At 33.1% G+C, this 27,363-nt stretch overlaps 1 protein-coding gene across 1 annotated transcript in view; it reads left to right on the forward strand.

The window, feature by feature from the left end:
* The window catches only part of LOC129976160 (uncharacterized protein CG3556-like), a 92,945-nt gene that overhangs the window by 43,649 nt on the left and 21,933 nt on the right, over positions 1-27,363 (forward strand). The window contains exons 2-6 of the mRNA XM_056089589.1: positions 1,713-1,850; positions 7,597-7,725; positions 11,422-11,550; positions 15,674-16,064; positions 20,823-21,085. Of these exons, the coding sequence (XP_055945564.1) occupies positions 1,713-1,850; positions 7,597-7,725; positions 11,422-11,550; positions 15,674-16,064; positions 20,823-21,085 (1,050 nt within the window). The remainder of the gene's footprint in view (positions 1-1,712; positions 1,851-7,596; positions 7,726-11,421; positions 11,551-15,673; positions 16,065-20,822; positions 21,086-27,363) is intronic.

Genomic DNA, 27,363 nt, shown 5'->3' on the forward strand with positions numbered 1-27,363 from the left:
GAAGTAAAATCTTCTTATAATCAAGAAATTATTTCGTCTTACATTTTCTGCCTTAGGTTTCTCCACAATTGTCGCTAGTAAAATGTTTCCAAAACATCTAGAACTAATTATCAATACTGTCTATCATTTTCATTTTTAATAGTAACAAATAGCTGTTCGTATTCAATTTATTATTTTGTTGTTGAGCAGTATGATTGCTATTATAAGCCGAAATACAAGCATGGGTGCTTCGTAAGCTAAATGGGAAGAAAAATTTGAAAACCATTCTAATTTGTCTTAACATTTGTAAGCGGCAAGAAATTATACTATACTTACTAAAAACCATCTATCTATACTTATAATAAAGCTCAATGTGTGTGTGTGTGTGTGTTGGCGCTCTACAGGCCAGACCGTTTGACAAACAGCTACCAAATTTGGTACATGTATACCTTGGAGGTCGGGAATGTGCACCTGGGGTTTCTTTTTTCGAATTTTTAATTAGAATTTTAATTATTAATTAAAAACTAACTTTCCCGCCAAAAAAATCTTCCATTTTCCCCACCGCCAACTTTTTCGCCAAAAAAATCTTCCATTATCCCCAGCGCCAAACGAGAAAGGCTTCAGTTTTTTTTTTCTCCCAACAGTAATGAGGCTAGGGTTAAAATTTTTCGGCGGATTATTTCAATCGGTTCTGTTTATTTTCTTAATGTTTGATGCATTTAAAATTAAACATTGTTAATGAATCAATCTTTCAGATTCATTCTGAAGTACTTTTGAATTAAAATAAAACAGAATAAAGGAAATTAAAAATTTCTAATCCGCATAGCGTTACCCCAACTGGCGTAGAAAAAATCACGTATTTGCGTTACGTAACCGGCGAAGAAAATTCACGCATGCGCATTGTGTTCTGACTGTTGACATGACAACCAACGAATGATTTAAATTATTTTTAGGTTAGTTGCATGCTTTTTTAAGTAAATTGTATTTATGTTAGTTATATATTTTTTGCATATGTTTATAGTTTTAAGTACATCGTTTTTTAAGTAGTTTTTTTAAACCTGTTTTCGACCGATTATTTTAAACGATTCATTTTATTTTCTTAGTGTTTGATGCATTTAAATTTAAACATTGTTAATTAATCGATCTGCTCATAATGAATCTAAGAAAATTTTGTTGACCAACTCTTGAGATATTACATAAATTTAAAAAGATATTCTTTAGTGCCCATAAAGTTTAAACGCTGAGTGACTCTATTTTCAGTAATCAGATTATAAAAAAATGCTTTGTTTCAGTAAAAAATATTATTATATTAATTGAAGATAAATTCTTTCCACTTTAATTTAAAGCATAAATTCTACGGGTGCTAACAGAAAATGAGAGAGATACATATTACGTTATGACTGAAGGCCTTTATAATATTATGAATGAATTATATGATAATCAAAATTTGAAGTTTTAAAATATTTTGATGAAGAAGCTATTAAAGTGGAAATTGCATAAAATATTTAATTATTAAAATTTTAACGAACATTAAGATTGGCGAACCGGCTGGTCGCCAAAGGCGGCTAGTAAATAAATAAAAACAAACAAAAAAATATGCAAATTTAAGCTTTCAGTTTGACACCGCTATTTTAAAATAAATAAAAGAGGGCACGAACTTAATAAAGTGTCTCGGATTTTTATTTCGAATAATTTTATTGTGATTTAAGCATGTTATTGTTTTCCTTTCACAGCCAAATGTGAATATCAAGAGCTTCCTTGTGAAAGCGGCCAGTGTGTGGACAGGACGTCCTGGTGCGATGGACCACCGGACTGCTTCGACGATTCGGATGAAAAATATTGTCGTACATTTGATCCAAGTGAGTCGAAACGTAAGTACCATTTTCAGATATATGTACAGCTGAATTTTAACTTTTTGTCCTCCAGAAAAGCGATTCTAGTCAGTGCGTCATTCTGCCGATATTAAAAAAAAAAAAAAAAAAAAAAAAAAAAAAGTGCCTACTGGCGTTGTAAGTCAAAGAGAAAAAGAAATGTGCTTGTTTCATTTTTTACGTGTTGAAGCATTTTCAAGAGCCCTTATTTTCCTTTTATTGCTTTTCGATATGCAAATGCTTAACTGGTGGCATACTGGCGAAATAATTTTTTTTCCTGTGAATTTTATAATCGGTTGCACTCTTATCATGGATTCTCCGATTCGAAGGCCCTCGTAATAAGACCATAGCTTCGGGATCGAAATTTGATTTTATGATAGGTGCAGTTTGTCTCTATTAGCCTAGTGCAAGTTAAAAACGAACGCCGAGAACCTAAAAATTTGGAATGAGAGGTGCTTATTATCTAAATATGTTTCAAAATGAATAATACTCTTGTATTCATTTAAAAGGAATGGACAATGGAATTGGAAACATCCACGAGGAAAATAAGCTAGGATAATTTCATTCTAATTTGACTTTTTAACTTATTTCAAAGCTAACGAAATGCCTATAGCCGTCATTTTAGAGCAAAAATTTCTTATTTTTTTATTTTTTCGCGTGTTGTAATTATCAGAAAATACGAACTCGAGATTTTAACGAATCCCCATGTTTCAGAACTGTTTGAATCACATTTTTGGAAATATGGCTTTCCATCTGGCCATTTCTGTGGCTGCGAACACACGTTAAATTCAAAACTACTTTCAATCAGACAAATGAAATGTGATATGCTGTCTCTATTGAAATGTGCTGATTTCCGTGAAATTTTAAACAAAATCTGTTCTAAGGAAGTCTGCCTATTCCTGTTTAAATATTGACTAACTCGATAACTAAGAAAGCTCGATAGATAAAACGCCTTTCATAAATTTAAAATATAAAGTATAGTATGTATCAAATTTGTAACCAAATGCGAAATATAAAATTTGCTGTGCGATTTTGTGAATAAAATTGTAGTTCTTTTTCTTATTGGGATGGAAAAGATATCCAAAATCATATTCGGTTTTCTGATACTTTTGTATTTACTGCATCCCAACTATTAATCGCCAAAGATGCACGCTAATAGGCACTTTCGTAACTGATTTCCCCGATTGCATACGATTAATAATATAGAGAAAAAAGGTTATAAAGGAAAACTGCCATCCCTCCTTTTCTAAATCATATTATATTATGGATAATTTATTGTTGTTTCTTATGGCACTTGTCATAGACAAGCCCACTGACAAAGTCAGCAATTATTAAGCTGAAACTTTTTAGCGTCTCTTGTTTTAGTTGCGCCATTTTGCCAAGAGTAGTTACTCAAGCGTCACACTCCTTTTTATAGGGTGGACTTCATTCATACATTTCATTCACTCATCCACAAATCAGACCTGAATCAGAAAACGATCACCTCTGATCCAGTACGCCTACTGGTATTGTCCCGACTCGTGGACCACGACAGATTTAAACGTGCACCAGCCACCTTATACATGGAGAGTATTCGGTCGGCGGAGTTCGAACTCATTACCCAAGGGATGGAAATCTAACGCGTTACCAACCATGCTATCCTTGCCACAGATCACTTCCTCATATCTTATCCCATGACTCTTAAGTTCCTTAATAAACAGAATTCTAGATTATTGTTAGCTTTCAAGAAATATGCATAACAAGTCGATGCTAATTTTTAAGAAAAATTATCGAATAAATTTGTTTTCACAATAGGAATGGCTAACAATTTGTATTTACATCAATAATTTAGAAAACATGGGCAATTTTGGTGAAAGTGGTTTTTTTTATCACATATGTACAACTCTCGTCCAGTCACCTGATCTTGATACAGCAATTCTCTTTCTACACGCTTTCTTCTCAAAACTGAAGACACCCATCATTATAAGCATTGCCTTATAGGATTACATAGATAGGCATTCTGCTTAATGTTACTTTGATATCTCAAATAAATGCTTGGGAAAAATGAAGACTCGAATGCTTCAATAAGATTGAATTACCAAAATTTGGGAATTTTTGCCATTTTGTAAATATATGCCGATTTTAGAGCACTGGCATAAAATATTGGCCTAATTTGAAATAAATTTAATTTTTACTTAAAATTAGAACTAAAATTTTATTAAATTAAAATATTTGTACATATTAGGACATTCTACAATAAAAGAGGCATTTAGTGGAAAAGGAACCATAATGGGTTTGGGGACTTAGGACAAGAAAAACAGTTTGGACAAGTGAATATGAAAATTTTAAGGTGCATGGAGTATCCGAATATTCATTTTTTTTTTTTTTTCCCTCACAGAATATTCCTGAACTTGGAATCTCTAGGATTCATTCTCTATCGGTTGAATGGATATAAGTAAAAAGATTTATTAGGAAAAAAAATTTTAAGCTTACATACAATGCACAAAATAATAGCTAGATACAATACAATTATGAAAAAGGAAGTGTTCGGTAGGGAATATGAGTTGAAAAATTTTAATGAAGTTAATATTTCTTGTAGACGGATTTGATTGAAGAAGGAGACAAAAAATTTATTCAGGATTTAGATCTGGGGAGATCAGATCTTCGTTATCTTGCAGAAATCGCACAAGATTTCTGATTTTGACTTCGGACATACTTGTTTCCCATAACGTTGATCCACCAGATTCTTTCGAGTTCGTGGGTGGGCTTGTTGAGATGGAAAGATGTGGCGAGAGGGCAGCTATTGACATAATGAAGAGAACCGCCTTCTTCACTGCAGCCACATTGATCCGATCCTTTAATATTAAATCGACTCAAATACGAAGGGAAAGGGCCGTTGCCGGTTGCAAAGATTATATTTAGCCTGTTTCAAAATGATGGGTTAATTTGGGAGTAAGTTGACAAATGTTTTTGCCAGTTAAGCCATTGTCCCATTCTTCTTGCCTTCACTGTAGGCTCAATTTATTTAATATACTTTTAAGGTAGCTTCTTGGAGCTGTATCTGAATATTAATCGATATTCATAAATAAATATTATGCTTTATTATTGAAATGAGTTGTATAGTGTGAAAATACCGTTAAAAAAGTTAAAAATTGGAATGATTTTATTTTAGACTGTGTTTTTTATGTGCTAACATCACGGGGGAAAATGTAATTCCTTCCTTCTTAAACTTTCACAACATCCAGGTCAGTAGAAATGACACTGATGGATTTACATCTCCACAAAATGTTTGCTGCTACAAGCTGAATGCAGTAAAAAAAGAAAAATCTTCTGACTTTGAAATTCGAGAATTTTAGTAGAATAAATAGCCAATAAGCCAGTAGAAAATTTGTGAGAGATTGTTAAATCAAAGTAAATGTTTATATTTTTAGGTAAGCCTTTTTAATTCAAGAATTGAGAAAATGTCTCAAACATTTAAAACAATATTGCAATAAATTCATTTTCCGACACACTCGTCGTTCTCCACATATAAGCTATATTTAATACTTACTTAAAGAAAAAAATTTTCTTCATAAAATTTAATAACAAACTAGATGTTCAGCTTTTAATTTTAATAAAGAAATTAAATCGATAAAATATAATTTTGCTCTAGATCAAGAGTTTTAAACGTGTTGAAATGTTTAATTAGGAAAATTACCGATTGGTGCAAATCGAATTTAATTAAACAAATTAAAAAATCATGTATTATTGAAACTTATGATTAGTTGACCTCATTTTGTATTCATTTTTTCAAATATACATGTAAAGAAAATTTATAACATAAGGAAATGAAAGATTTCTTAACACGTTCAATGATATGGCTCAGGCTTGCCGTTTGGATTTTTCATAATTAGATGAAATCTTTTAATTATAATAAAGTGGGAATCGTCCTGTTAGGTGATTAAAATGAACCACAGAAATAAGTCAGATGGCGTCAACAACAGTCAAACTTGAAACAAATTCAACGCAAATGAAATCAATCACAAACTACATGATTTTTGCAACATTGTTGTTTTCACAAATTAAAACTGAAAAACAAATTCTGATACTTTTTTTCAAAATTACTTATTACAAAAAAGGAAATGCCTTTCTGAAGCATTTGGTTCAGTTTCGTCATACGGGTTACAGTTTAGGGTAATGAAAAAATTCATAGTGATTAGGTCGAATGAAAGGTAGCACTACTATAATAATAACAAGCAAGACCTTTCGATCTAAAGACACCAAATTTAACACATATATTCTTTGAAGAAGATGAGAAAGTGCTCTTTGAGCGATTTATTTTTGAAATTTTAATTAATTAAAAATAAAACGCATTTTTGGCATTTTTTTCCTTCATAAATTTTTTAAATATTATAGCACAAAAATAAATTTTATACCATTTCAAAATTTTGAAAATTATCTTTTCAATGATACCGGCTAAGTATTAATGGAATTCTTTCAATATTTTGCATTTTTTTCCTAATTTCGACAATGGAAAGACATTTTCAACAATGGACTGCATAGTTGTTCTGAAGTTCAATTTGGATTTATTTGAATTTTTCTGGCGCAAGAGCCAGTGTTTTGACTACGCTGTGCCAAACCTGTGTTAAAATAATATCAATGTACAGTAATTATAAACGGATAGTATACAAAAGTACTTAAAAACAACCCAGTTTATATGAGTGCATAAAATCTGATAGACTTTCAAAATGCAAACATTTGAGCCTGTGGTGTCTTACCAGGTATTAAAGGAAATGGAATGTTCGCGTTTTGAAAAAAATAGCAAACGTTGAGCATTGAAATTTGGGTATTCTGACATTATTTGTTGGACAGACATTTGACAGTCACGTTGTGAACATAGAGGTGGTTGCTCACCTAGCAACAAGTGGAGATGTGTGAATCTAGTATGCCCAATACGTAAACGGGTTAACATTGTGTCTGCTTTTCAATTCGATAATGTAGACCGCAGTTGCGCATGAGGTTTAATAGCATGTAGTCTATGGTTAGTTTCAAGGTCCCACTGAGCTTGCCATTTGAAATAAAGAAGTATTTTTGCGTGCTTCTTTAAGTCGTTTATAGGGATAGACAAAGCCGCTGGAACACTTGCCAATTTGCCTTGTCTGCCTCCTCATTGCCCAGAATTCCCACATGAAAGAGTATCCAACAGAATAAAATAGTAAAATCACGAGAAGTCATCTGGTTAAAAATATTTAGGATTTTTAAAACAAAAGGATAATCATGGGAATGAAGATAAAATAATTTTAGTGATTGTAAAACACTCTTATTGCAAACAAATTCAAATCGGAAGTTAGAATCGCTTTCATTGTTTCGACAAATATTTAATCGCGCTATTTTCTTCCCATTGCGGAGGATTAAGGAAGAAGGAATCTGTTTAACAACTGTGTAGTTTGCATGGTAAATAAAAAAAAAAAAAAAAAAAAAAGGAGATTGCAGTATCCTGAAAGTCAGAAGGTAGATGAACCGGATAGTTAAATTTTAATACACTGCGGTATCATGGAGTTGGTTTCGATTAAAACAGTTCATGTGCACAATGAGCAGAATATGTGTAAGGCTATTAAAATAACACGCCTTTAATATCTTTGACGATTTGATGCTTGAGAATAGTTTGTCGACGGAATCAGGAACATGAAGGGATTCAATTGAAATTCAACATAACCAATATCCCCGGCGAATCGGCTGGTTGCGAGAGAACGGCTAATATTTTAGTAACAGTGTCCTTCTGTTGCAGGTCCCAACAACCTGAATGACTGCAGCGAATCCCGCTACTTCCAGTGCCTGAACGGAATGTGCATCCCCAAGGTGGCCCGGTGCAACGACATGCCCGACTGCCAGGACGGCGAGGACGAAGAGAATTGCGGTAGGTAGGCCCACCCTTTGCTCTCTACACCCTGGCATCATCCAAGCGAAGAGCATTCTCTTTGGCTGGTCGGTGAATGAGACGATGTTCTTCGCCCGATTATCCATTTAACACAGGGGTGGGCATTAAGGACCACCAAGGCATTTTAGGGTGACCGCCTTTACTACGACTTCAGACGCGCATTCTAAAAGAGGCATTTAGTGGAAAAGGAACCATAATGGGTTTGGGGACTTAGGACAAGAAAAACAGTTTGGACAAGTGAATATGAAAATTTTAAGGTGCATGGAGTATCCGAATATTCATTTTTTTTTTTTTTTTCCCTCACAGAATATTCCTGAACTTGGAATCTCTAGGATTCATTCTCTATCGGTTGAATGGATATAAGTAAAAAGATTTATTAGGAAAAAAAATTTTAAGCTTACATACAATGCACAAAATAATAGCTAGATACAATACAATTATGAAAAAGGAAGTGTTCGGTAGGGAATATGAGTTGAAAAATTTTAATGAAGTTAATATTTCTTGTAGACGGATTTGATTGAAGAAGGAGACAAAAAATTTATTCAGGATTTAGATCTGGGGAGATCAGATCTTCGTTATCTTGCAGAAATCGCACAAGATTTCTGATTTTGACTTCGGACATACTTGTTTCCCATAACGTTGATCCACCAGATTCTTTCGAGTTCGTGGGTGGGCTTGTTGAGATGGAAAGATGTGGCGAGAGGGCAGCTATTGACATAATGAAGAGAACCGCCTTCTTCACTGCAGCCACATTGATCCGATCCTTTAATATTAAATCGACTCAAATACGAAGGGAAAGGGCCGTTGCCGGTTGCAAAGATTATATTTAGCCTGTTTCAAAATGATGGGTTAATTTGGGAGTAAGTTGACAAATGTTTTTGCCAGTTAAGCCATTGTCCCATTCTTCTTGCCTTCACTGTAGGCTCAATTTATTTAATATACTTTTAAGGTAGCTTCTTGGAGCTGTATCTGAATATTAATCGATATTCATAAATAAATATTATGCTTTATTATTGAAATGAGTTGTATAGTGTGAAAATACCGTTAAAAAAGTTAAAAATTGGAATGATTTTATTTTAGACTGTGTTTTTTATGTGCTAACATCACGGGGGAAAATGTAATTCCTTCCTTCTTAAACTTTCACAACATCCAGGTCAGTAGAAATGACACTGATGGATTTACATCTCCACAAAATGTTTGCTGCTACAAGCTGAATGCAGTAAAAAAAGAAAAATCTTCTGACTTTGAAATTCGAGAATTTTAGTAGAATAAATAGCCAATAAGCCAGTAGAAAATTTGTGAGAGATTGTTAAATCAAAGTAAATGTTTATATTTTTAGGTAAGCCTTTTTAATTCAAGAATTGAGAAAATGTCTCAAACATTTAAAACAATATTGCAATAAATTCATTTTCCGACACACTCGTCGTTCTCCACATATAAGCTATATTTAATACTTACTTAAAGAAAAAAATTTTCTTCATAAAATTTAATAACAAACTAGATGTTCAGCTTTTAATTTTAATAAAGAAATTAAATCGATAAAATATAATTTTGCTCTAGATCAAGAGTTTTAAACGTGTTGAAATGTTTAATTAGGAAAATTACCGATTGGTGCAAATCGAATTTAATTAAACAAATTAAAAAATCATGTATTATTGAAACTTATGATTAGTTGACCTCATTTTGTATTCATTTTTTCAAATATACATGTAAAGAAAATTTATAACATAAGGAAATGAAAGATTTCTTAACACGTTCAATGATATGGCTCAGGCTTGCCGTTTGGATTTTTCATAATTAGATGAAATCTTTTAATTATAATAAAGTGGGAATCGTCCTGTTAGGTGATTAAAATGAACCACAGAAATAAGTCAGATGGCGTCAACAACAGTCAAACTTGAAACAAATTCAACGCAAATGAAATCAATCACAAACTACATGATTTTTGCAACATTGTTGTTTTCACAAATTAAAACTGAAAAACAAATTCTGATACTTTTTTTCAAAATTACTTATTACAAAAAAGGAAATGCCTTTCTGAAGCATTTGGTTCAGTTTCGTCATACGGGTTACAGTTTAGGGTAATGAAAAAATTCATAGTGATTAGGTCGAATGAAAGGTAGCACTACTATAATAATAACAAGCAAGACCTTTCGATCTAAAGACACCAAATTTAACACATATATTCTTTGAAGAAGATGAGAAAGTGCTCTTTGAGCGATTTATTTTTGAAATTTTAATTAATTAAAAATAAAACGCATTTTTGGCATTTTTTTCCTTCATAAATTTTTTAAATATTATAGCACAAAAATAAATTTTATACCATTTCAAAATTTTGAAAATTATCTTTTCAATGATACCGGCTAAGTATTAATGGAATTCTTTCAATATTTTGCATTTTTTTCCTAATTTCGACAATGGAAAGACATTTTCAACAATGGACTGCATAGTTGTTCTGAAGTTCAATTTGGATTTATTTGAATTTTTCTGGCGCAAGAGCCAGTGTTTTGACTACGCTGTGCCAAACCTGTGTTAAAATAATATCAATGTACAGTAATTATAAACGGATAGTATACAAAAGTACTTAAAAACAACCCAGTTTATATGAGTGCATAAAATCTGATAGACTTTCAAAATGCAAACATTTGAGCCTGTGGTGTCTTACCAGGTATTAAAGGAAATGGAATGTTCGCGTTTTGAAAAAAATAGCAAACGTTGAGCATTGAAATTTGGGTATTCTGACATTATTTGTTGGACAGACATTTGACAGTCACGTTGTGAACATAGAGGTGGTTGCTCACCTAGCAACAAGTGGAGATGTGTGAATCTAGTATGCCCAATACGTAAACGGGTTAACATTGTGTCTGCTTTTCAATTCGATAATGTAGACCGCAGTTGCGCATGAGGTTTAATAGCATGTAGTCTATGGTTAGTTTCAAGGTCCCACTGAGCTTGCCATTTGAAATAAAGAAGTATTTTTGCGTGCTTCTTTAAGTCGTTTATAGGGATAGACAAAGCCGCTGGAACACTTGCCAATTTGCCTTGTCTGCCTCCTCATTGCCCAGAATTCCCACATGAAAGAGTATCCAACAGAATAAAATAGTAAAATCACGAGAAGTCATCTGGTTAAAAATATTTAGGATTTTTAAAACAAAAGGATAATCATGGGAATGAAGATAAAATAATTTTAGTGATTGTAAAACACTCTTATTGCAAACAAATTCAAATCGGAAGTTAGAATCGCTTTCATTGTTTCGACAAATATTTAATCGCGCTATTTTCTTCCCATTGCGGAGGATTAAGGAAGAAGGAATCTGTTTAACAACTGTGTAGTTTGCATGGTAAATAAAAAAAAAAAAAAAAAAAAAAGGAGATTGCAGTATCCTGAAAGTCAGAAGGTAGATGAACCGGATAGTTAAATTTTAATACACTGCGGTATCATGGAGTTGGTTTCGATTAAAACAGTTCATGTGCACAATGAGCAGAATATGTGTAAGGCTATTAAAATAACACGCCTTTAATATCTTTGACGATTTGATGCTTGAGAATAGTTTGTCGACGGAATCAGGAACATGAAGGGATTCAATTGAAATTCAACATAACCAATATCCCCGGCGAATCGGCTGGTTGCGAGAGAACGGCTAATATTTTAGTAACAGTGTCCTTCTGTTGCAGGTCCCAACAACCTGAATGACTGCAGCGAATCCCGCTACTTCCAGTGCCTGAACGGAATGTGCATCCCCAAGGTGGCCCGGTGCAACGACATGCCCGACTGCCAGGACGGCGAGGACGAAGAGAATTGCGGTAGGTAGGCCCACCCTTTGCTCTCTACACCCTGGCATCATCCAAGCGAAGAGCATTCTCTTTGGCTGGTCGGTGAATGAGACGATGTTCTTCGCCCGATTATCCATTTAACACAGGGGTGGGCATTAAGGACCACCAAGGCATTTTAGGGTGACCGCCTTTACTACGACTTCAGACGCGCATTCTAAAAGAAATATATTTATGGAACATTATATTCTCTTTATCACTTGAGGAAAACGAAGATTTTCTCCTTCAAAATGACATCATTTTAAAAGACGTAGTTCAGAACCTAAGAATAACTTTTGGAATCTAGTGGGCGAAGTGAAGTATCCCAATTTTTTAAAAAAAGTCGCATATCATTTAACATGGTTCTTTGGCTCTACCTACTTGCATGACTCTGCATTCTCAACGATGCACATAATTAAGACAACGCATCCTCCCCCTCTCTCAAACGACCACCTAGAATCCAGTGCAAGATTAGCAGTTAATAATTAATTATATACCGAGATGTTGGTGGACAGTATGTAATAGAAGTTTTCTGCTAACTATAACTACAAGGACTAACTTTCGATAAAAAGGATTTATTTTTTTTAATGTATTTTGAATATTTTGATATTAATCGCGTCATTTGATATTATTATATTATAGGTAAGTACATATTCCGTATTTATTATTAAATTATAATAAATATTATATATAGACTTATAGGAATTATTATATATAGGAATAGGTCTTATATATAGACCTACTCCACTGGGTGGACCGCAGTACCTTGAAACATTTAGAAGTAGCCCGCACCCTAAAAATTCTGACCACCCCTGATTTTACAGACATATTTTTTATAATCAGACTCACACTATCTGGATATATATATGTGTGTGTGCGTGTAATTGATTTCCTTTTATTTTAAATTAGACCATATTACTTTATTCTAAAATTTTCTCTTATTTCCTGATCCAAATCACACTTTTTTTTATTTCTAATACGCGCTCTCAACAGTGAATGACTGTGGAGATCCAAGAGCAGAAATTAAAATCTCTATCTCTGAAGGGATTTTTTTTTTGATTATCAAAATTGTTATATAGGAAAATAAATAATTTTCTTGTTGTTAAAAAAATTGTTTCGAAATTCAACTCAAAATGAACTTTCATTCATCTTTATTATATCTATGGCACACAACCAAAAAATGAATAAATAAAATCTTATTTCTTTTCCTCTTCTTATTTAAAAAAGCCGTTCTTTGTTTCCTTGATTTATTTCTGTTATAATAAACATCCACCGGCAGTTTATATTTGAATGCATTTACGGATTTATGTTAAATCAAGTCATATTTTTGTAACTAAATAATGCAGAATAGTGAAATGAACAGAACTGGACTCATTCGAAGCTACCGGAAAAATTTGATTGGGAGTTTAGGAAACTTTTTTTGGAAAATGCAACAAGAGGAAATAACAAATTTTGAATTAAAAAAAAACATATTCATATTTTTACATTCATAATATTTAGTAATTAGCGCACAATGAATAAGTAAGCTATGAAATTAAAAAAATAATGGAATAATATTTATTGATAAAAACTTTACTAATTTTATAATAAACTTATTAATTTTCAAATCAGAAAATAAGATAATTTTTTTTTCTTGCATGCATTTGATTTGCAATCAAGTGCATAAGCGAATTAATGGTATAAAAATTTGTTCAAACACCAATTAATCTTTTTTAGTATTATATTGAAAGGAAATTCAAGGCGACAGATGAACATTCCAATTGCTGACGAACTTGAGTCAAAAACGTTAAAATTCGTATGTTGACATAGTATGATAAGGACCTTTTCTAAAGAAGGTTTAATATAACAGTCGCTATATATTAAGGTGTCCCATAAGACAAAATTCAATTAATCCAGTTGATGGCAGTATTTCGTTGAATTTATTGTTTCACCTTGAGGAAGGAGCTCGTAGAAAATTACGCCTTTTCAATCGCACCAAATGGACAAAAGAATTTTTTGGGGGGGTGTATTAGAGCTCTGTTACGACTGAAACTGATGACACAGACGTCTAGTATATAAGCCTGCATGTTTGCACAAGCAGAGTCAGATAATGTCATTCATTGAACGATGAAAAAGAAACTTTTGGGACACCCTAATACAGACAGTACACTTTTGGGCAGCTTGAAGTCTATATTTCTATATTGATACGGGAATGGTTTTTTCTGACCTTTGTAGCAGTTCCAGATATTTGTCCAAAGAGAATTTAGAGTTTTCTGAGCAGCATATCCTGGCTATGAATCTCTTAAGGTGTATTGGAAGTCATAAATGCTGCAGCCCAAAAGCATCATCCAATGACATCAAGAGGGTCCTCTTAAGCACAAACAATATTGATCCCTTTGGATGCGTGCGTGAGTGAGAAAAAAAGATAGCAATGAATTTTATGTTAAAACACACAAATTCTTCTGTACACGGTCTGACCGCAAGGACCTCTCAGAGTTTTTATGGTTACTGAGGCTTACAGCAAGGCGAAAGATGAACTATTTCACTAAGCAGAAAATGGCGGCCATTATAAGAGATGACTAAACGATGCCCCCCCCCCCTACTTTCTTTGCTTGCAGCTACCTTGTCCTAAAATTGATAACAGTAAAAAAAATTAAAACACATAGGCCAATTTAAAGACATGAAAGTATCCAAAAATTAATTATTTAAAACTAAATCAATATATAACTCTAGGCTTACCATGAGTTGGCATATGCTAGTTTCTACCAAAGGGATCAAAACAACCCCTAATTTAATTAGAAAAAGTATAAATTGACATATCTATTACGAAGTTAAAGTAGAAAATCTTTTATATTTTCAATACATTTGTTGAGGTGTGATCTGATGAAAAGGCAGCTCCTCTGTGTTTATTTACTAAAAAAAGTGTTTATTTTCTAATCTAGGTCTTCAAGACCATCTATTCTACCATCATCTTCTACCAAAACATTGGTTTAGTCTTACTAATAAACCTATAATAGCTTCTATCTGACTGACTTTCGGCTTCTTGCTTCTTATATACACACATTTTACTAACACAAACTTATTTCTATATTTATACCTATATCTGCGTCCCTATCAAGTCGTTACATATTTAAATATGAATGTATGTATTCTCAACAATATTTATTCGAATGGTCAGAATGACCCCTTCGGTAAAACTAGGTATACTATGTACATATCTCCTAAACTAAAAAAAAAAAAAAAAAATAAAGAAGATAAGATTTCCAATTATATGTCTTATAAATATAAGTAAAAATTAATTAAAATATTCTCATGAAATACGGTAATAATTTTCTTGAAGAAAATTAACGAAAAGTTTTCTCAAAGGGGTCAAAATGAACCTTTGGTAAACCTAGTGTTAATATTATAAACATAAGTACATATTTTATAGTACTTGACTCAGGATCTCTTACTTGAGAGGCCTTATTGGAACAATCGGTCTTGTGGGTCAAAGGCCAATCTTGTTGAATTTTAATCTTAGACAATTTTCCCATCTCCAAGAATGCTTTATTTTTCAAAGTTGTTCTTGATATGGTTTCAGAATGCTGCACTTCTTTTTTTAATCACGAATTTTCTTCCTGAGATCAACATCCTTAATTACTTATCCTTTTGTTCCAATTCTAACATTTTTCATTTCTTATTCACATAATTGGTGGTGGGAGTTTTCACCACTAATAAGGGAGAATCAAAGCTTATACGAAAAAGGTTATTTACAATATGTGGCGAGAATTTTGTGTATCACGGGAATAACTTTTATTATTCTCTATGTTGTGTTCCGTCTGTAGCAACTGAGCAGTATTTGTTATTTTTGCAATTTGTGTGTTGAAGATTTATTTTTATTTCTGTATTTAACAATTGTATCATATTCATAAAATATAATTATACGGAGCATTAGGAGAAAATAAACCTCTGCATAATTTCTAGTTTGAGGTTATAGGGATATGACTATTGATTATATATTTTCCTTCAGTTACCGGTTAGCGTGTGAAAATCTAGAATCATGATTATATTTTTATATCATTTCTGGAAACCTTTATTGAATTTTCATATGTCAATATTTTCTCAATTTTAATATATTTTTTGTATCTATCAATTTCAGATTACTTATATGAATCGAATGAGCCTAGTGAAGAAGACACGAAAACTGATTCACCAACTTCTACGGCATCTGCCTTGAACTTGACAACAACATCGACCACTACGAAACCATTTGTTGCAACGACAACGACTGAAGCGCCTCCGAGCACTCTTCCTAGCAAATATATTCCTCGTGGTGACACGTCTTGGATTCCCTCTCGATTCGATGTTCTTCAAAAATCCATTCATCACCTCTTGGAACAGCGTGATGCTCTGTGGGGTTGGGGGCGATCGACGCCAAGAATGGTCACTGCTCTGTACTTGTCCAATGCCAGCTACTTCGACAAGGACAACTATGAAGGTTTGCTAACGAAGAAGCAACTGGAAGTCCAGCTGGCCCTTGATCTGATGAGGTATCATTATTTCATCCATTATGAAAATGCGCAGAATTATTGTTGGAATGCTGTTGAAACTCTCGATGATAATGATAGCAGAAACTGTTCCGTATTTACATTTGTTTAACAGCGATCCGAATTGATATTGAAAATTTCCCGTACGGGTCATATAAATCCAATAAATCATTCGTAGCTCATTGAAAAAGGTTAAGGCGTGATTAGTTTAGATTTGCTAAACTTATTACTATTGGCAAGAATTTTTGGCGACAAAGTGTATTGATATTTCCCCCCAACTAAATTTTGAGGCTTAAACATGAAAAAAAAAATGTTTTTATCTTAAAATAAGTGAATTTTTTCCTTTTCTTTTGAAATACACACCTAAATATATAACGAATGTTTAGAAGTCATAGCAACTCTCAGTCACTGTCAAAGTATGCCAAATATAACTCTAAAACGAAAATCAATAAACTGTAAAAATATATCTAAAATGGTGAACACTTGAACCTAATACAAATACACTTGAACCTAATTATTGCAGGCATAAGAGATTCCAATGGGTTTAAGATAATTGGATTATTTGGATATATATTTTAATTAATTAATAACACATAAATAAATAACAGAATCATGTATAAAATCAAATTTAATAAAGTTTATAGAAAATTATGATAGAACGACTATATAATTGTTATGCGTGCGATTTCAGGGGAAATTTTTACGATCGAGATCCTAGATTGTCTATCTCAGCTATCAGTTTCTTACGACCTTGAGAAATGACGTCATGAATCCAACGGATAATTTACTTCACACTTCCCAACCCTATCCGCTCTGTTTTCAATGAGTTACGTGCAATCCATCAACATCGAATCGGAGAGATGGAGAATGACCGAGAAGGAAAAGAGTTTCCGCTACATTAAGATAAAACTATTTATTCTTCATGTTGAAATTTCAAATTGAGGTGCTCCTTCTCTCTCGCTCAGATTTCTGAAAGGAGTCGATTCTCGCGAGACCTTAATGGCACGACAAATGTAATTCGTGTGCCATATACATGCTATCTTGCGGTGCGCCACGCCATCATCTCTCCTATTAGATGCCAAAATGAATGCCAAATGAAATATTCAACTTGTATTAGAGTTGATTCTTTACTTATCCAGTGAACTTTGAATGAGTGAAAATATTGATGGGAATGATTATTCGCAAGTATTCTTCTTTGCCGCAGTCGAATAAAATGTCTTTTTAGGCATTATCGAATTCAATATTCTTTTCAGGAGGACATCTTTTTCTTTCCACTCTTCAATAGTCCCACGGCGGGGGGGGGGGCACCTCGCAATTGAAGATGAGAAGCTTCCAGCATGGTGGTTGGCACCCTTATGTGCATGTGAAAAGGTGTGGTTGCTACCTGCCATCGATATGGTCTCTTCCTTCGGGAAGGATTGTTCCGTGGTCGGTGATAATTCTTAGGACTCAACCAAAGTTCCCGCCAGTGTTGCTATTGCGGCGGTCTGGTCATTCAAGTTTTTCCGGGTGCTTTCGGGCGGGTCATAGTAGTCAGGCGATAATTTCCTCTCTTCGATTGTAATGAAGAAATCGTTTTTGTGCTTGAAATTTAATGTTATTTTGCAATTCAACTTACAATGCATTTGGCTCTATCCGTTCGATTTAACTTCTGATTTAGTTAGCTGAAGACAGTATATTAACTGATGAAGTTTTAGTTCAATTTTCCAATCTTGATAATCTTTTTAGCCTAAAAGATCATCAATAAATTGCAAGTAATCCTTTGCAGTTATTGGATATCCATTGTCAGTCTATTGTTGAAAAAGTGCCCGTTCAACGTGCTTACCGAAAAAAGACTGAGTAATTTTAACAATGGAAGAACAATAAATTTAAGAGAGCAATAAGGAAGAACAAGAGCAGAAGAAAACTAAAAGATTGATCACCTCACCACTGGCTTTCGGTTCAAGAGGTTTTTTCGGTAAAAAGCTTACAGGTTGTTTTCTTACGATTTAAAATTATTTTTTAACAGTTATAAATTAGATATAAAAAAGATGAAATAATAAAATAAAAAAATTATAATTTAAAATAAAATTTAGATATTTTATTTGATTTCACTCCTTTTTCCAAAACTGCTTCATTATCAGACCCATTTCTTTTCAAGATTTTTTCGCCAATACTTGGGAAAAGTTGTAATTTTAGAAATATATAAATTTTTGTTTCGCGGATTTTTATCACTTCTTCATAAACATAATATATTATCGATATAAAAATAATGCTCAATATCTGCAAATAATAATATCCAGTATTTATATATTTAGTATTATTCTCTTATCTAAAGCCAAAACAAAGGTGTGGATTAAAAATTTATATTCATTGTTCGAATTTCTGCAGCACAGACGTCTTTTATTAGGGAGTTGATAAAAAGAATCATCCGCTAATTTTTATCTTTTGCTTCCCCTTTTATTAACAGAGGCTGGTTTTATGTGATATGGAGATCATTTTTCTTGGCTATTATCATAAAAATAAAAACACGCCTCAAAATGTTTGATAATAAGCATAAAAGTGAAGCTGTACTAAAAAAGATCTCCACTAAGAGAAGTCAAGTCGATTTCTGACCTTCGACTGTATTCTCTATACTTCGTGTACGAGAGAGTAAAAATTGAAACATGTGATAACTGCTTTCTTAAGCTGTCAAGAATTGATAAGAATATCTTAATGCATATTAAATAAATATCATTTCATAATAATGCCCGAATACATTATATAACAATCACCGCTTTTTGATAAATTATTTTGTACATATTAAATTTTTATTAAATTAAATTACCATTGAACGCGAGAGAAAATTTAAATAAATCAATCCTTTCAAATGAGTCTATAACAAATAACAAATTCATCTTATATCGCACATTTCATCTAATTAATATTAATCATTTTATTTTTAAATCAGTGGTTATATGTCGAATGTTTGAAAATAGACCCAAACATAATAAACTGTTACCAGTCTACAAGCACTTTAATTTGTTGTGAAAAGTTTGAAACTGGAATTTGAACACAGATAAGGCGTGTCTTCTAGACTGAGAACGAAGTGGAGAGTTGTTGAAATGAGTTATCGCGATAAGAAGGAAAGGCGCATCAACCGACGAGCTGAGAGTGATGATGATCGGCAAATAAATTACGGAAAAGTGAAAGAAAAGAAAATGTAAACACGATGTTAGATTACAGTAACTGATGTTTGGCTGAAAGTAAAGCGTGAAACGATGTCTGTGGAAAGACCCTTGGGTTTGAATGAGGTGATTTTAATTCTACGGGTCTTACATTGTGTTGTACAAATGTACTATATGCACGTGCACATGTTTATGCTGTGGTTTTCAAAATTTTTGATCGGAAATTTTATTGAATGTTTTTATGTCTGAACCTATTAAATAAGTATAGTTAGTGCCTTGCAGAAACGGATTGGGAAAAATTGTTAGTATATGCTCATTTTTTGCTTCTTAATAGAAAAAAAAAAGCGCAAATTTTGATTTAAGATAAATTAATTGACCCCGTGAAACAAAATATTAGTTTATAAATGTCCGAAACCATACGATGGAGCAAGTTGTAACGTGCATTTCCCTTGTGTTTTGATTTGTGTACAGGTTTGTTATAATTAAAGTTCGCATATTCAGAAGGCTCTAGAGGTGTTCTATGGCTCCAAACGAAACAAAATTTCTCTTGTATATAGAACAAGTAATCCGCTCTGCGAAAATTTAAAAAAAAGTTCAAATTTTTGCCAAAAGGTGGTGCAGCGCCAATATCTATGAAAATGATTTTCCAAATTTTTTTTGTAAAAAACAAAATAAAGAAACATTTATTTAACAGTCGATGGTAAATTTTTCGCAGATTTATTCTATCATTTTTGATTAACCCAGACGAAACACAAAAATTACAAAATTTCAACAAACACTTGAAGATCACTTTATTTAAATCTTCGATGGACTAAGTAGAAATGGCAGAGTTTCACACCTGAAATACGCTTAAAATCAGTCAAACAAGCTAACAAAGCGTGCCTGTGATTCCTTAGATATTGGACAAGTTTATTATTTCTGAAAAGCTATAGAATCTACGCTTTGAGGAAAATGATAACTAAACTGAAAGAAAAAGCCCATCTCGTAAAATTATTTTATCAAAATAATAACAACGCACCTGCAGCTCTTCGAGAATTCCGGAAATAGGAAAATATTAGAAGTGGACCTATGTCGTCGGATCGTGGCGTTCATAAAATGATTAAAAAAAATTGAGGCAACAGGAAGACTCCATAATCTTCCTAACATTAGACGAAAACAAGTGGACATCTCTAGTTTTGAAGGTAGTGCTAGCACTGTCGGAGATTTAGCAAACCATTCGCCATATGTGAATGAGAGTGAACTAACTACTGCAAATGAAGTCGACATATCGCTTTCCACGGTTTGAAAATCGATGCGTCAAATTTTGCGCTACTCTCCATATAAGATTCAGAGAATGAAACAACTAATACAGAGTGACGTATTCGGCTAACATTTACACTATATTTGCTGTATTTCAGAATCTGTTAAACATAACATTTGCTGTATAACAATGTTAAACATAGATGATATGAACTAGACACTGTTCAAATATAATAAGCAAATCATTTATCTACCAACAGGTTTGAATAATTATATGAAATATTGTTAATATACATTCTTTACTTCTATTGCGCTTTTCATTCTCTATATTTGTTAATAATTGCACATTCTCATGTACATTATTTTATTTTGCCAGGCACAACGAGAAGCCCCTCCGCATGCACGATCTCGTCCATTACGTGCACGCCCTCCTGGCCACTTGTGTCAATCCTCGCGATTTCCATGGGGTGAATGTCGTCAAGTTGCTCAAAAAGGCGATGGGGCGGCGACAGACCAAAGGTCTCTTCGTCAGTCCTCTGGCCCACCTGGCCCTGTGCAATGCAGGGGACGCTGCAGACCCCCACCTCAGGAGGCTTAAAAATATGGCGTACAGAAGAAATGAAGAGCCACGCTGGCTTGGTGAGTTCTGTTCTTTTAAATGAGAACTTGCAGAAACATTTTTGAACACTTTCACTTAATTTGAAATGTTTCATGTTTGTAAAGATGGAATTTTTAAAACGAATTCTCAATTATTTTTAGAGTACTAGATTCGTAAACTTTTGTTTAATTCGTTGTTCCAGATTACTAAATAATATTTTAATAATTTAGAGCAATTCGTTATTCATTATTGCATTCATTTAGTTAAATATTTATTTCTTATAAGTGACATACTTAATACCTAATTTGATTAAGATTTTTCTTTTCATCTTATTGAAGTCACTGAATGACAACATTTCAATTTGAAGACTTCACGTAAGTTTCTTGAAGAGCTGTTTATTAAAAATCTACACTGAGAACTATTCTTTATATATCTTGTTAGCGCTCGCTAATCTATCAAAAACTAACTTAGAACAGATTATTATATCAAACATGTAGCCGCAGAATTATTTTTAATTCTTTATCTGCAGCTATTACAATGACCTAGTGACCTAAATGTCATCAATATTTACGAAACACTCAAATGATCCTCCGCCCCTTGAATAACGGCTTTGTATGCGCAAAATGAAAATTCTGAGAAAATTTGAAATGAATTAAATTTTTATTCAAATATTTATTAGTTCATTTTTTAAAAAGAAAGATAAGAAAAACGAGGATTTCTATACAAACTGTCTACTATGGAGTTTTCAATATTCATTTTTGAATTCAATTTACTTTTTGGCATAGAAAATAAAATAAAAATAGTATGAATAATACGAGTAAACAGAATTTTCTAAGAATAGTTAGAAGGAAATTTCCTGTATGATACGAAAGCACTGATTTTTAGAATTGAGGACATCTTTCACTATCGAAATCACCTAAACGACTGCATTCGCGGAACAGTCAACGGTTGCTGCTATATTTCTGACCAAGTATTACAAGAAAATAATTGAAATATATTATTTTTTTACTAGATAACACAAGTGAATAGCACATTTATTAACACCACATACAAGCAATGGTGGACGCGACCAATTTTGATTTTTAAAAATAATGATTTATTTTCTGATTAAAATGATATGGTGAATTAAATCAGTTAGAGAACCATTAGAGAATACTTTTAATTTAATTCGCTGCATGACCATAAATGATAAAAAATAAAAATGAAGCATCTATAGCGTTTATATTCTCGAAATATTGTTTAAAATTGCCAACGAATCATTATAGCGCCTTTTTAGTGCATTTTCTTTTATTTGGCCTGTGAGTTGTGTAATGTCGCACTGGGAAATCTAACAATCAAGGAGCACGATCGATGTGAACAATATCTTTAAAGTATAATCACATTTTGAGATTCTTTAACGCTGTTATCCAATGCGCAAACGTTCCGAATGCTGTCGATAATAAATTTCACATTGTCGTCACAATTCTAGACACTCAAACAGTGATTCATTCAAGCATTTAATGATGGGCTATAGATTTTTATACTTACAGTTAATTAATTTACTCTTTAGTAAAAAGATAATTAAAGAGTAATTTAAGTAAAGTGAAGAGTAATTAGTAGAGTCTTTACAATAAAAAGATCAATTGTTTTCTTTGTCGTTTATGTGTGTATTGTACATGTATGTGTATTTGTGTGCATGGTGTATGTATGTGTATTTGTGTGCATGGTGTATGTATATGTATTTGTGTGCAATGTGCATGTATGTGTATTTATGTGCATTGTGTATGTATGTGTATATGTGTGTATTTGTCGTTTATGTGTGTAAGTTAATACACTCTTTTTAGTTTGTAATTATTTTTCAGTAAACATTTGCTTTCACTCGGGTGGTCTGCTCGCGGATAACCATAATTCGAATGTTTCGATGTATTTTGCGCATGGAAAAATCATTTCTTAACCATGTAATACAGTTGCTTTACTGTCGCTTCGGGAGATAAGCAAGCAAAATAAAAACTTGAGTTGACAGGAAACAGCATTGAAGAGCTAGAAACTGTGCTCAGAATTATTTATTGCATATCACAAAATGTTGTATTTAAAGAAATGTGGTGCCTGTGCCAGGGTTTACGAAGCTGTTAAATATTTGCTAATTTTGAATGTGAATTTGATACTGATAATTTGATAAAACATTCGAGTATATTCTGTATATTTTATAATCAAACATTCTCTTAATTCTATTTTTAAACTATTTTTAATAGTTTAAGAAATTAAGAAAATAGTTATAATTACCCAATTTATACTCTAAGGCCAATGCGATTAATTGGTTGTTATTAATAATTACTAGTTATCGTTATTAATGCTAACCGCAGTTATTATTAGTAATAAGCGATTAATCATGTTAATCTATACATATATATAAGATGAATACTTTTTTGTGTGTGTTTTGTTTTGTTTGCACAAATTCATGAGAAGCGAAATCTGTAACCTGGAAATTTTATTAGGCTATCATTTGTGTTTTTCCAATATCCAGCTTATACGTCTCATTTTTTTTAAAAAATTTATTTATTTGCCAATAACGCTGGTTTATGTTAGCTGATTACCATAAATCTCCAATGGGGAGAAAGGGGGAGGAGCCATTCCCTTTCTCGCGATAAGCGCTGTCATCGGTGTCGGGAACTTCAAGTGGCAGTTCAATGGATAGCTTCCTCAATTTACATGAAGCCGCTATGTCGTCACCGCTGAAGTAAAGAAAGCGCTGCGCAGACAATTTGTCATTCATGGAAAGCCGCTCTGCTTTGAAACATGTTCCTTTTTGCACGCGATTCTTCCATATCGAGCCGCTGCTCCACTCACTTAGTATGCTTGTCCTATTGAAATCACTTAACTTTACGACTTTTTCCAACAGCGACGATTGGCTGGTTCAAAACAGTCTTCTGGAGGGAAGAAGCACTGTTTCAAAAATCAGAATATCAAACTCGCAACGTCTTTTCAATTAATAAAGAAAAAAATTCTCAGTCCGATTTGTTAAAAAAAAGCATTTTGTTGCGGTCCCAATGTTAGAAAATAAATGAACCAGCGAAAGTAGATTCCCAAAACTTTCTCTCATATTCTTGAACCCAAAATTTGACACAGAACTGCAACTGCAGTCTCAAACTCACATGCCGAATTTGATGCTTTTAAGTCATAAAGAGAACTATCGCGTTTCCATGATTCTGAAAGTACAGGCAGACTGACCGTCAACCCCTTATGAATTTAGCTCAAAACTTCTAAGTGTCTACATTATAGACGTTAAATCTGTGCACTGAATTTTATCTATCTAGCTCTTTTCGTTCCATAATTATCGTATTATATTCGAACAGCTGAACAGATAGACTTTCTCTGAATGAATTTTACTCAAAATTTGACAGAAATCTACAAATTGCATATAAAGACCGCATACCGATTTTTATCCGTCTAGTTCAAAACGTTTTTGAGTTATCTCTCCAAAAATGTGTTTTTTAGCTCAGGGAAGTCGAAAATGTGGAGATATATCAAAATCTCAAATTCGAATTTTTTGGTGATTACAATATTTTCTCTATATTTCTTGTACGAGGAAGCAAAAAGCGACGCATTCATCGAAGAGAATCACCTGGAAGTGCGTCTTTCCCTGGCGACAAAAGAAACGCCCTGTCACGTTGTGTTCCGATAGATTGGAAAGACGTCTATGAAGTTTTAAATAACGTCCAAACATTTCAGTGTTGCCATCTTGATAGCTTGAAAATTGTCAGGGCGATATTCAAAAGCTCATTGGTATTGTCTTACATTTCGGTGGTCCTAACTTGGAATGTGTGAATATTTTCACTTCATTTTGCAAACGTTATGTACTTGATATAACCCCAAAATTGACGTTGTATTAATTCCGATTTGAATTCATAGGAATAAAGGACACTTTGAAGGTAAGTTTTTCCTCCGTTGACGTCCGAATGTAAAATCCCATTTTTGTATCATTTGCACTATCTGTTGGACTAAAAAATTTGACAACAGTTTATTCCATAGTAAAAATTTTATAGCATTGCATTCAATGGTTCTTCCCCAATAATTTTGAGTAATCAGGAAAAGATTTTATAGTTATTCTGTATATCATAAACCGCGTTCGGACGACCTGTGCATCTGGACTTTCCCCGCTTTCCTCTCTTGCGGTTTCCCGGGGTTCTTTGATGTCTGTGGACGCAATCCGGAGTTTTCCGAAAATTGTCGGCAAACTGGCGCACAGGTCGTCGGAACGCGGCTATAGATTAACTACTCCGACCAGCCCGAAGGCATATGGAAAAACGTGCATGGCCGGACCGCCGCTAGAGCAACACTGGCGGGAACTGTGGTTGAGTTGTAAGGGCCATCACCGGCCACGATACAGCTCTTCTCTAAAGAAGTACGTCCCGTCGTCGATGGGAGGTATCCCCCCCCCCCCCCCCGATTTTCGTATACCCACAAGGATAGCGAGAACTAGCCATCATACCGGCAGCTTTTTATCCTGAATTATTATGTAACCCTCCCCTATCCGTGGGACAACTATCCTATGTAAATACATTTTATCAAGATGCACTGCTACTTATTAAACTATTTTGACTTTTATTTGATAAATAGGCTGAAAAAAAAAAAAAAGAAAATCTCGCAATTTTTGTGATAATTTTTTTTTTTGAGCAATCCCGTTTGGTTTGTAATCTGTAGCTTCGGGGGTCCTAAAATCGATGTCGATGAACAACTGACCGCAATCCCAATCTCGCAATTTTGGTCCTAAACTAGCCCTTGACTTTACTAGTAGTGTCTGTATATTTCTACTGGAATAAGTTAAATTAGAATCTTTAAATCCGCATCAAATACGTGTCATCCTGGGTGAAATTTGAATGAATCAGTTTTAGTTCTTTTGCAGTTCTTTTGAAACAAGGAAGCTATTTTTTCTTGTGAATAGAAAAAATAGTAAGAAAGAAGGATTAAAATATGAATACATTAGATTTTAATTGTATTAAAAAGAAAATTTAAAAAAACTATCTAATTGATATTTTTTTTTATTCTAATAGCCTTCATAATGGAACACTTTCTTATAACTGGATTTACAGTGTGGTTAGTTTATAAAAATAAGCTAACCATACTGTAAATATATTTAATCATTTTATTCATTTTTGTATTCACTACCAATGCTATTTTAGTATCATTTAATTATCTTTAAGGAATCTTTTAAGGAAATAGCTCCAACTCGCCATCAATAATCTGTGAATTCACTCCTATTCGTTAGAGCATTTCCTGGCTTTCTTATTCGACACGAAGTTTACTGATATTCCGTACGAAGGTAGGAAGTCATGTTTGTTCTGCTTATAAAAAGAGAAAGTGAGTGATACAAATGTAATGAAATGAATCCCCTGCGTTCTTACTGTGGCGTCATTTGTTAAGAAGAGATTAAAAAAAAAAAACATTTCACATCATGTGTATGCGTCTTATTGTTAGATTGAATGTCTTCATTTGAACTTTCAAATCCATCTGTTATTGCTACACACAAAACTGAATTACAAGTTATCTCCTGCTGATACTTTCCACAAACTTCATATCATATCTAAAAAATGAAGCAACTATTTAAATAAATAATGTATTTATATATAAAACAAATACGCTAATCCTTCAGTTGATGAATGAACGTGTTGGGCACATTGTACAGCCTGAGTAAAAACTTTAAGGCCAGTAAAAAATTTTGAGAAAATGTAAAATGAAATAAAAGGGATTCAAATAATATTAATTATCAAAGTTCATTGATAAGAAATAAATGCCATAAGCATAATTTATAAATACATAATTATGAGAAACATGTGGTTATTTACAAAGTTAGTATTTCTGCCTGAGTAAAAACTTTAAGGCCACCAGTCATTTTTTAAAAATAAATATAATATAATCGTGTAATTACCATTGCAACTACTAGCTTGTGACAACGCTGCAATTTTCATATTTGTCATACGTTTCTTCGAAGTATTGGTTATCTTTGTGAAGATGGGGAAGGGTAAGAAGTTAACTGATCGTGAAAGAGGACAGATCGAAGCTTTGTCTTCAACCGGAATGAGTAGTCGTGCTATTGCGATAAAGATAGGAAGATCAAAGACTGTAGTCAACAATTTTTTTAAAATTGAAAGACAATTATGGTAAAAAGAATACTGGGGGAAGACTTAAAGCTTTGTCCTCACGTGATGAAAGAAGAGTTTGCCAACTTGCATCTACTGGAAAGTACTCAACCAGGAAACTGATTCCGACGACAGGTTTAAAAGTTTGTCAAAAAACGATTTATAACAGAATTAGAAGGTCTGGAAGGTTCACTTATACAGCA

Source organism: Argiope bruennichi, chromosome 7 (genome assembly GCF_947563725.1).
Source record: "Argiope bruennichi chromosome 7, qqArgBrue1.1, whole genome shotgun sequence".
NCBI lineage: Eukaryota > Metazoa > Arthropoda > Arachnida > Araneae > Araneidae > Argiope > Argiope bruennichi.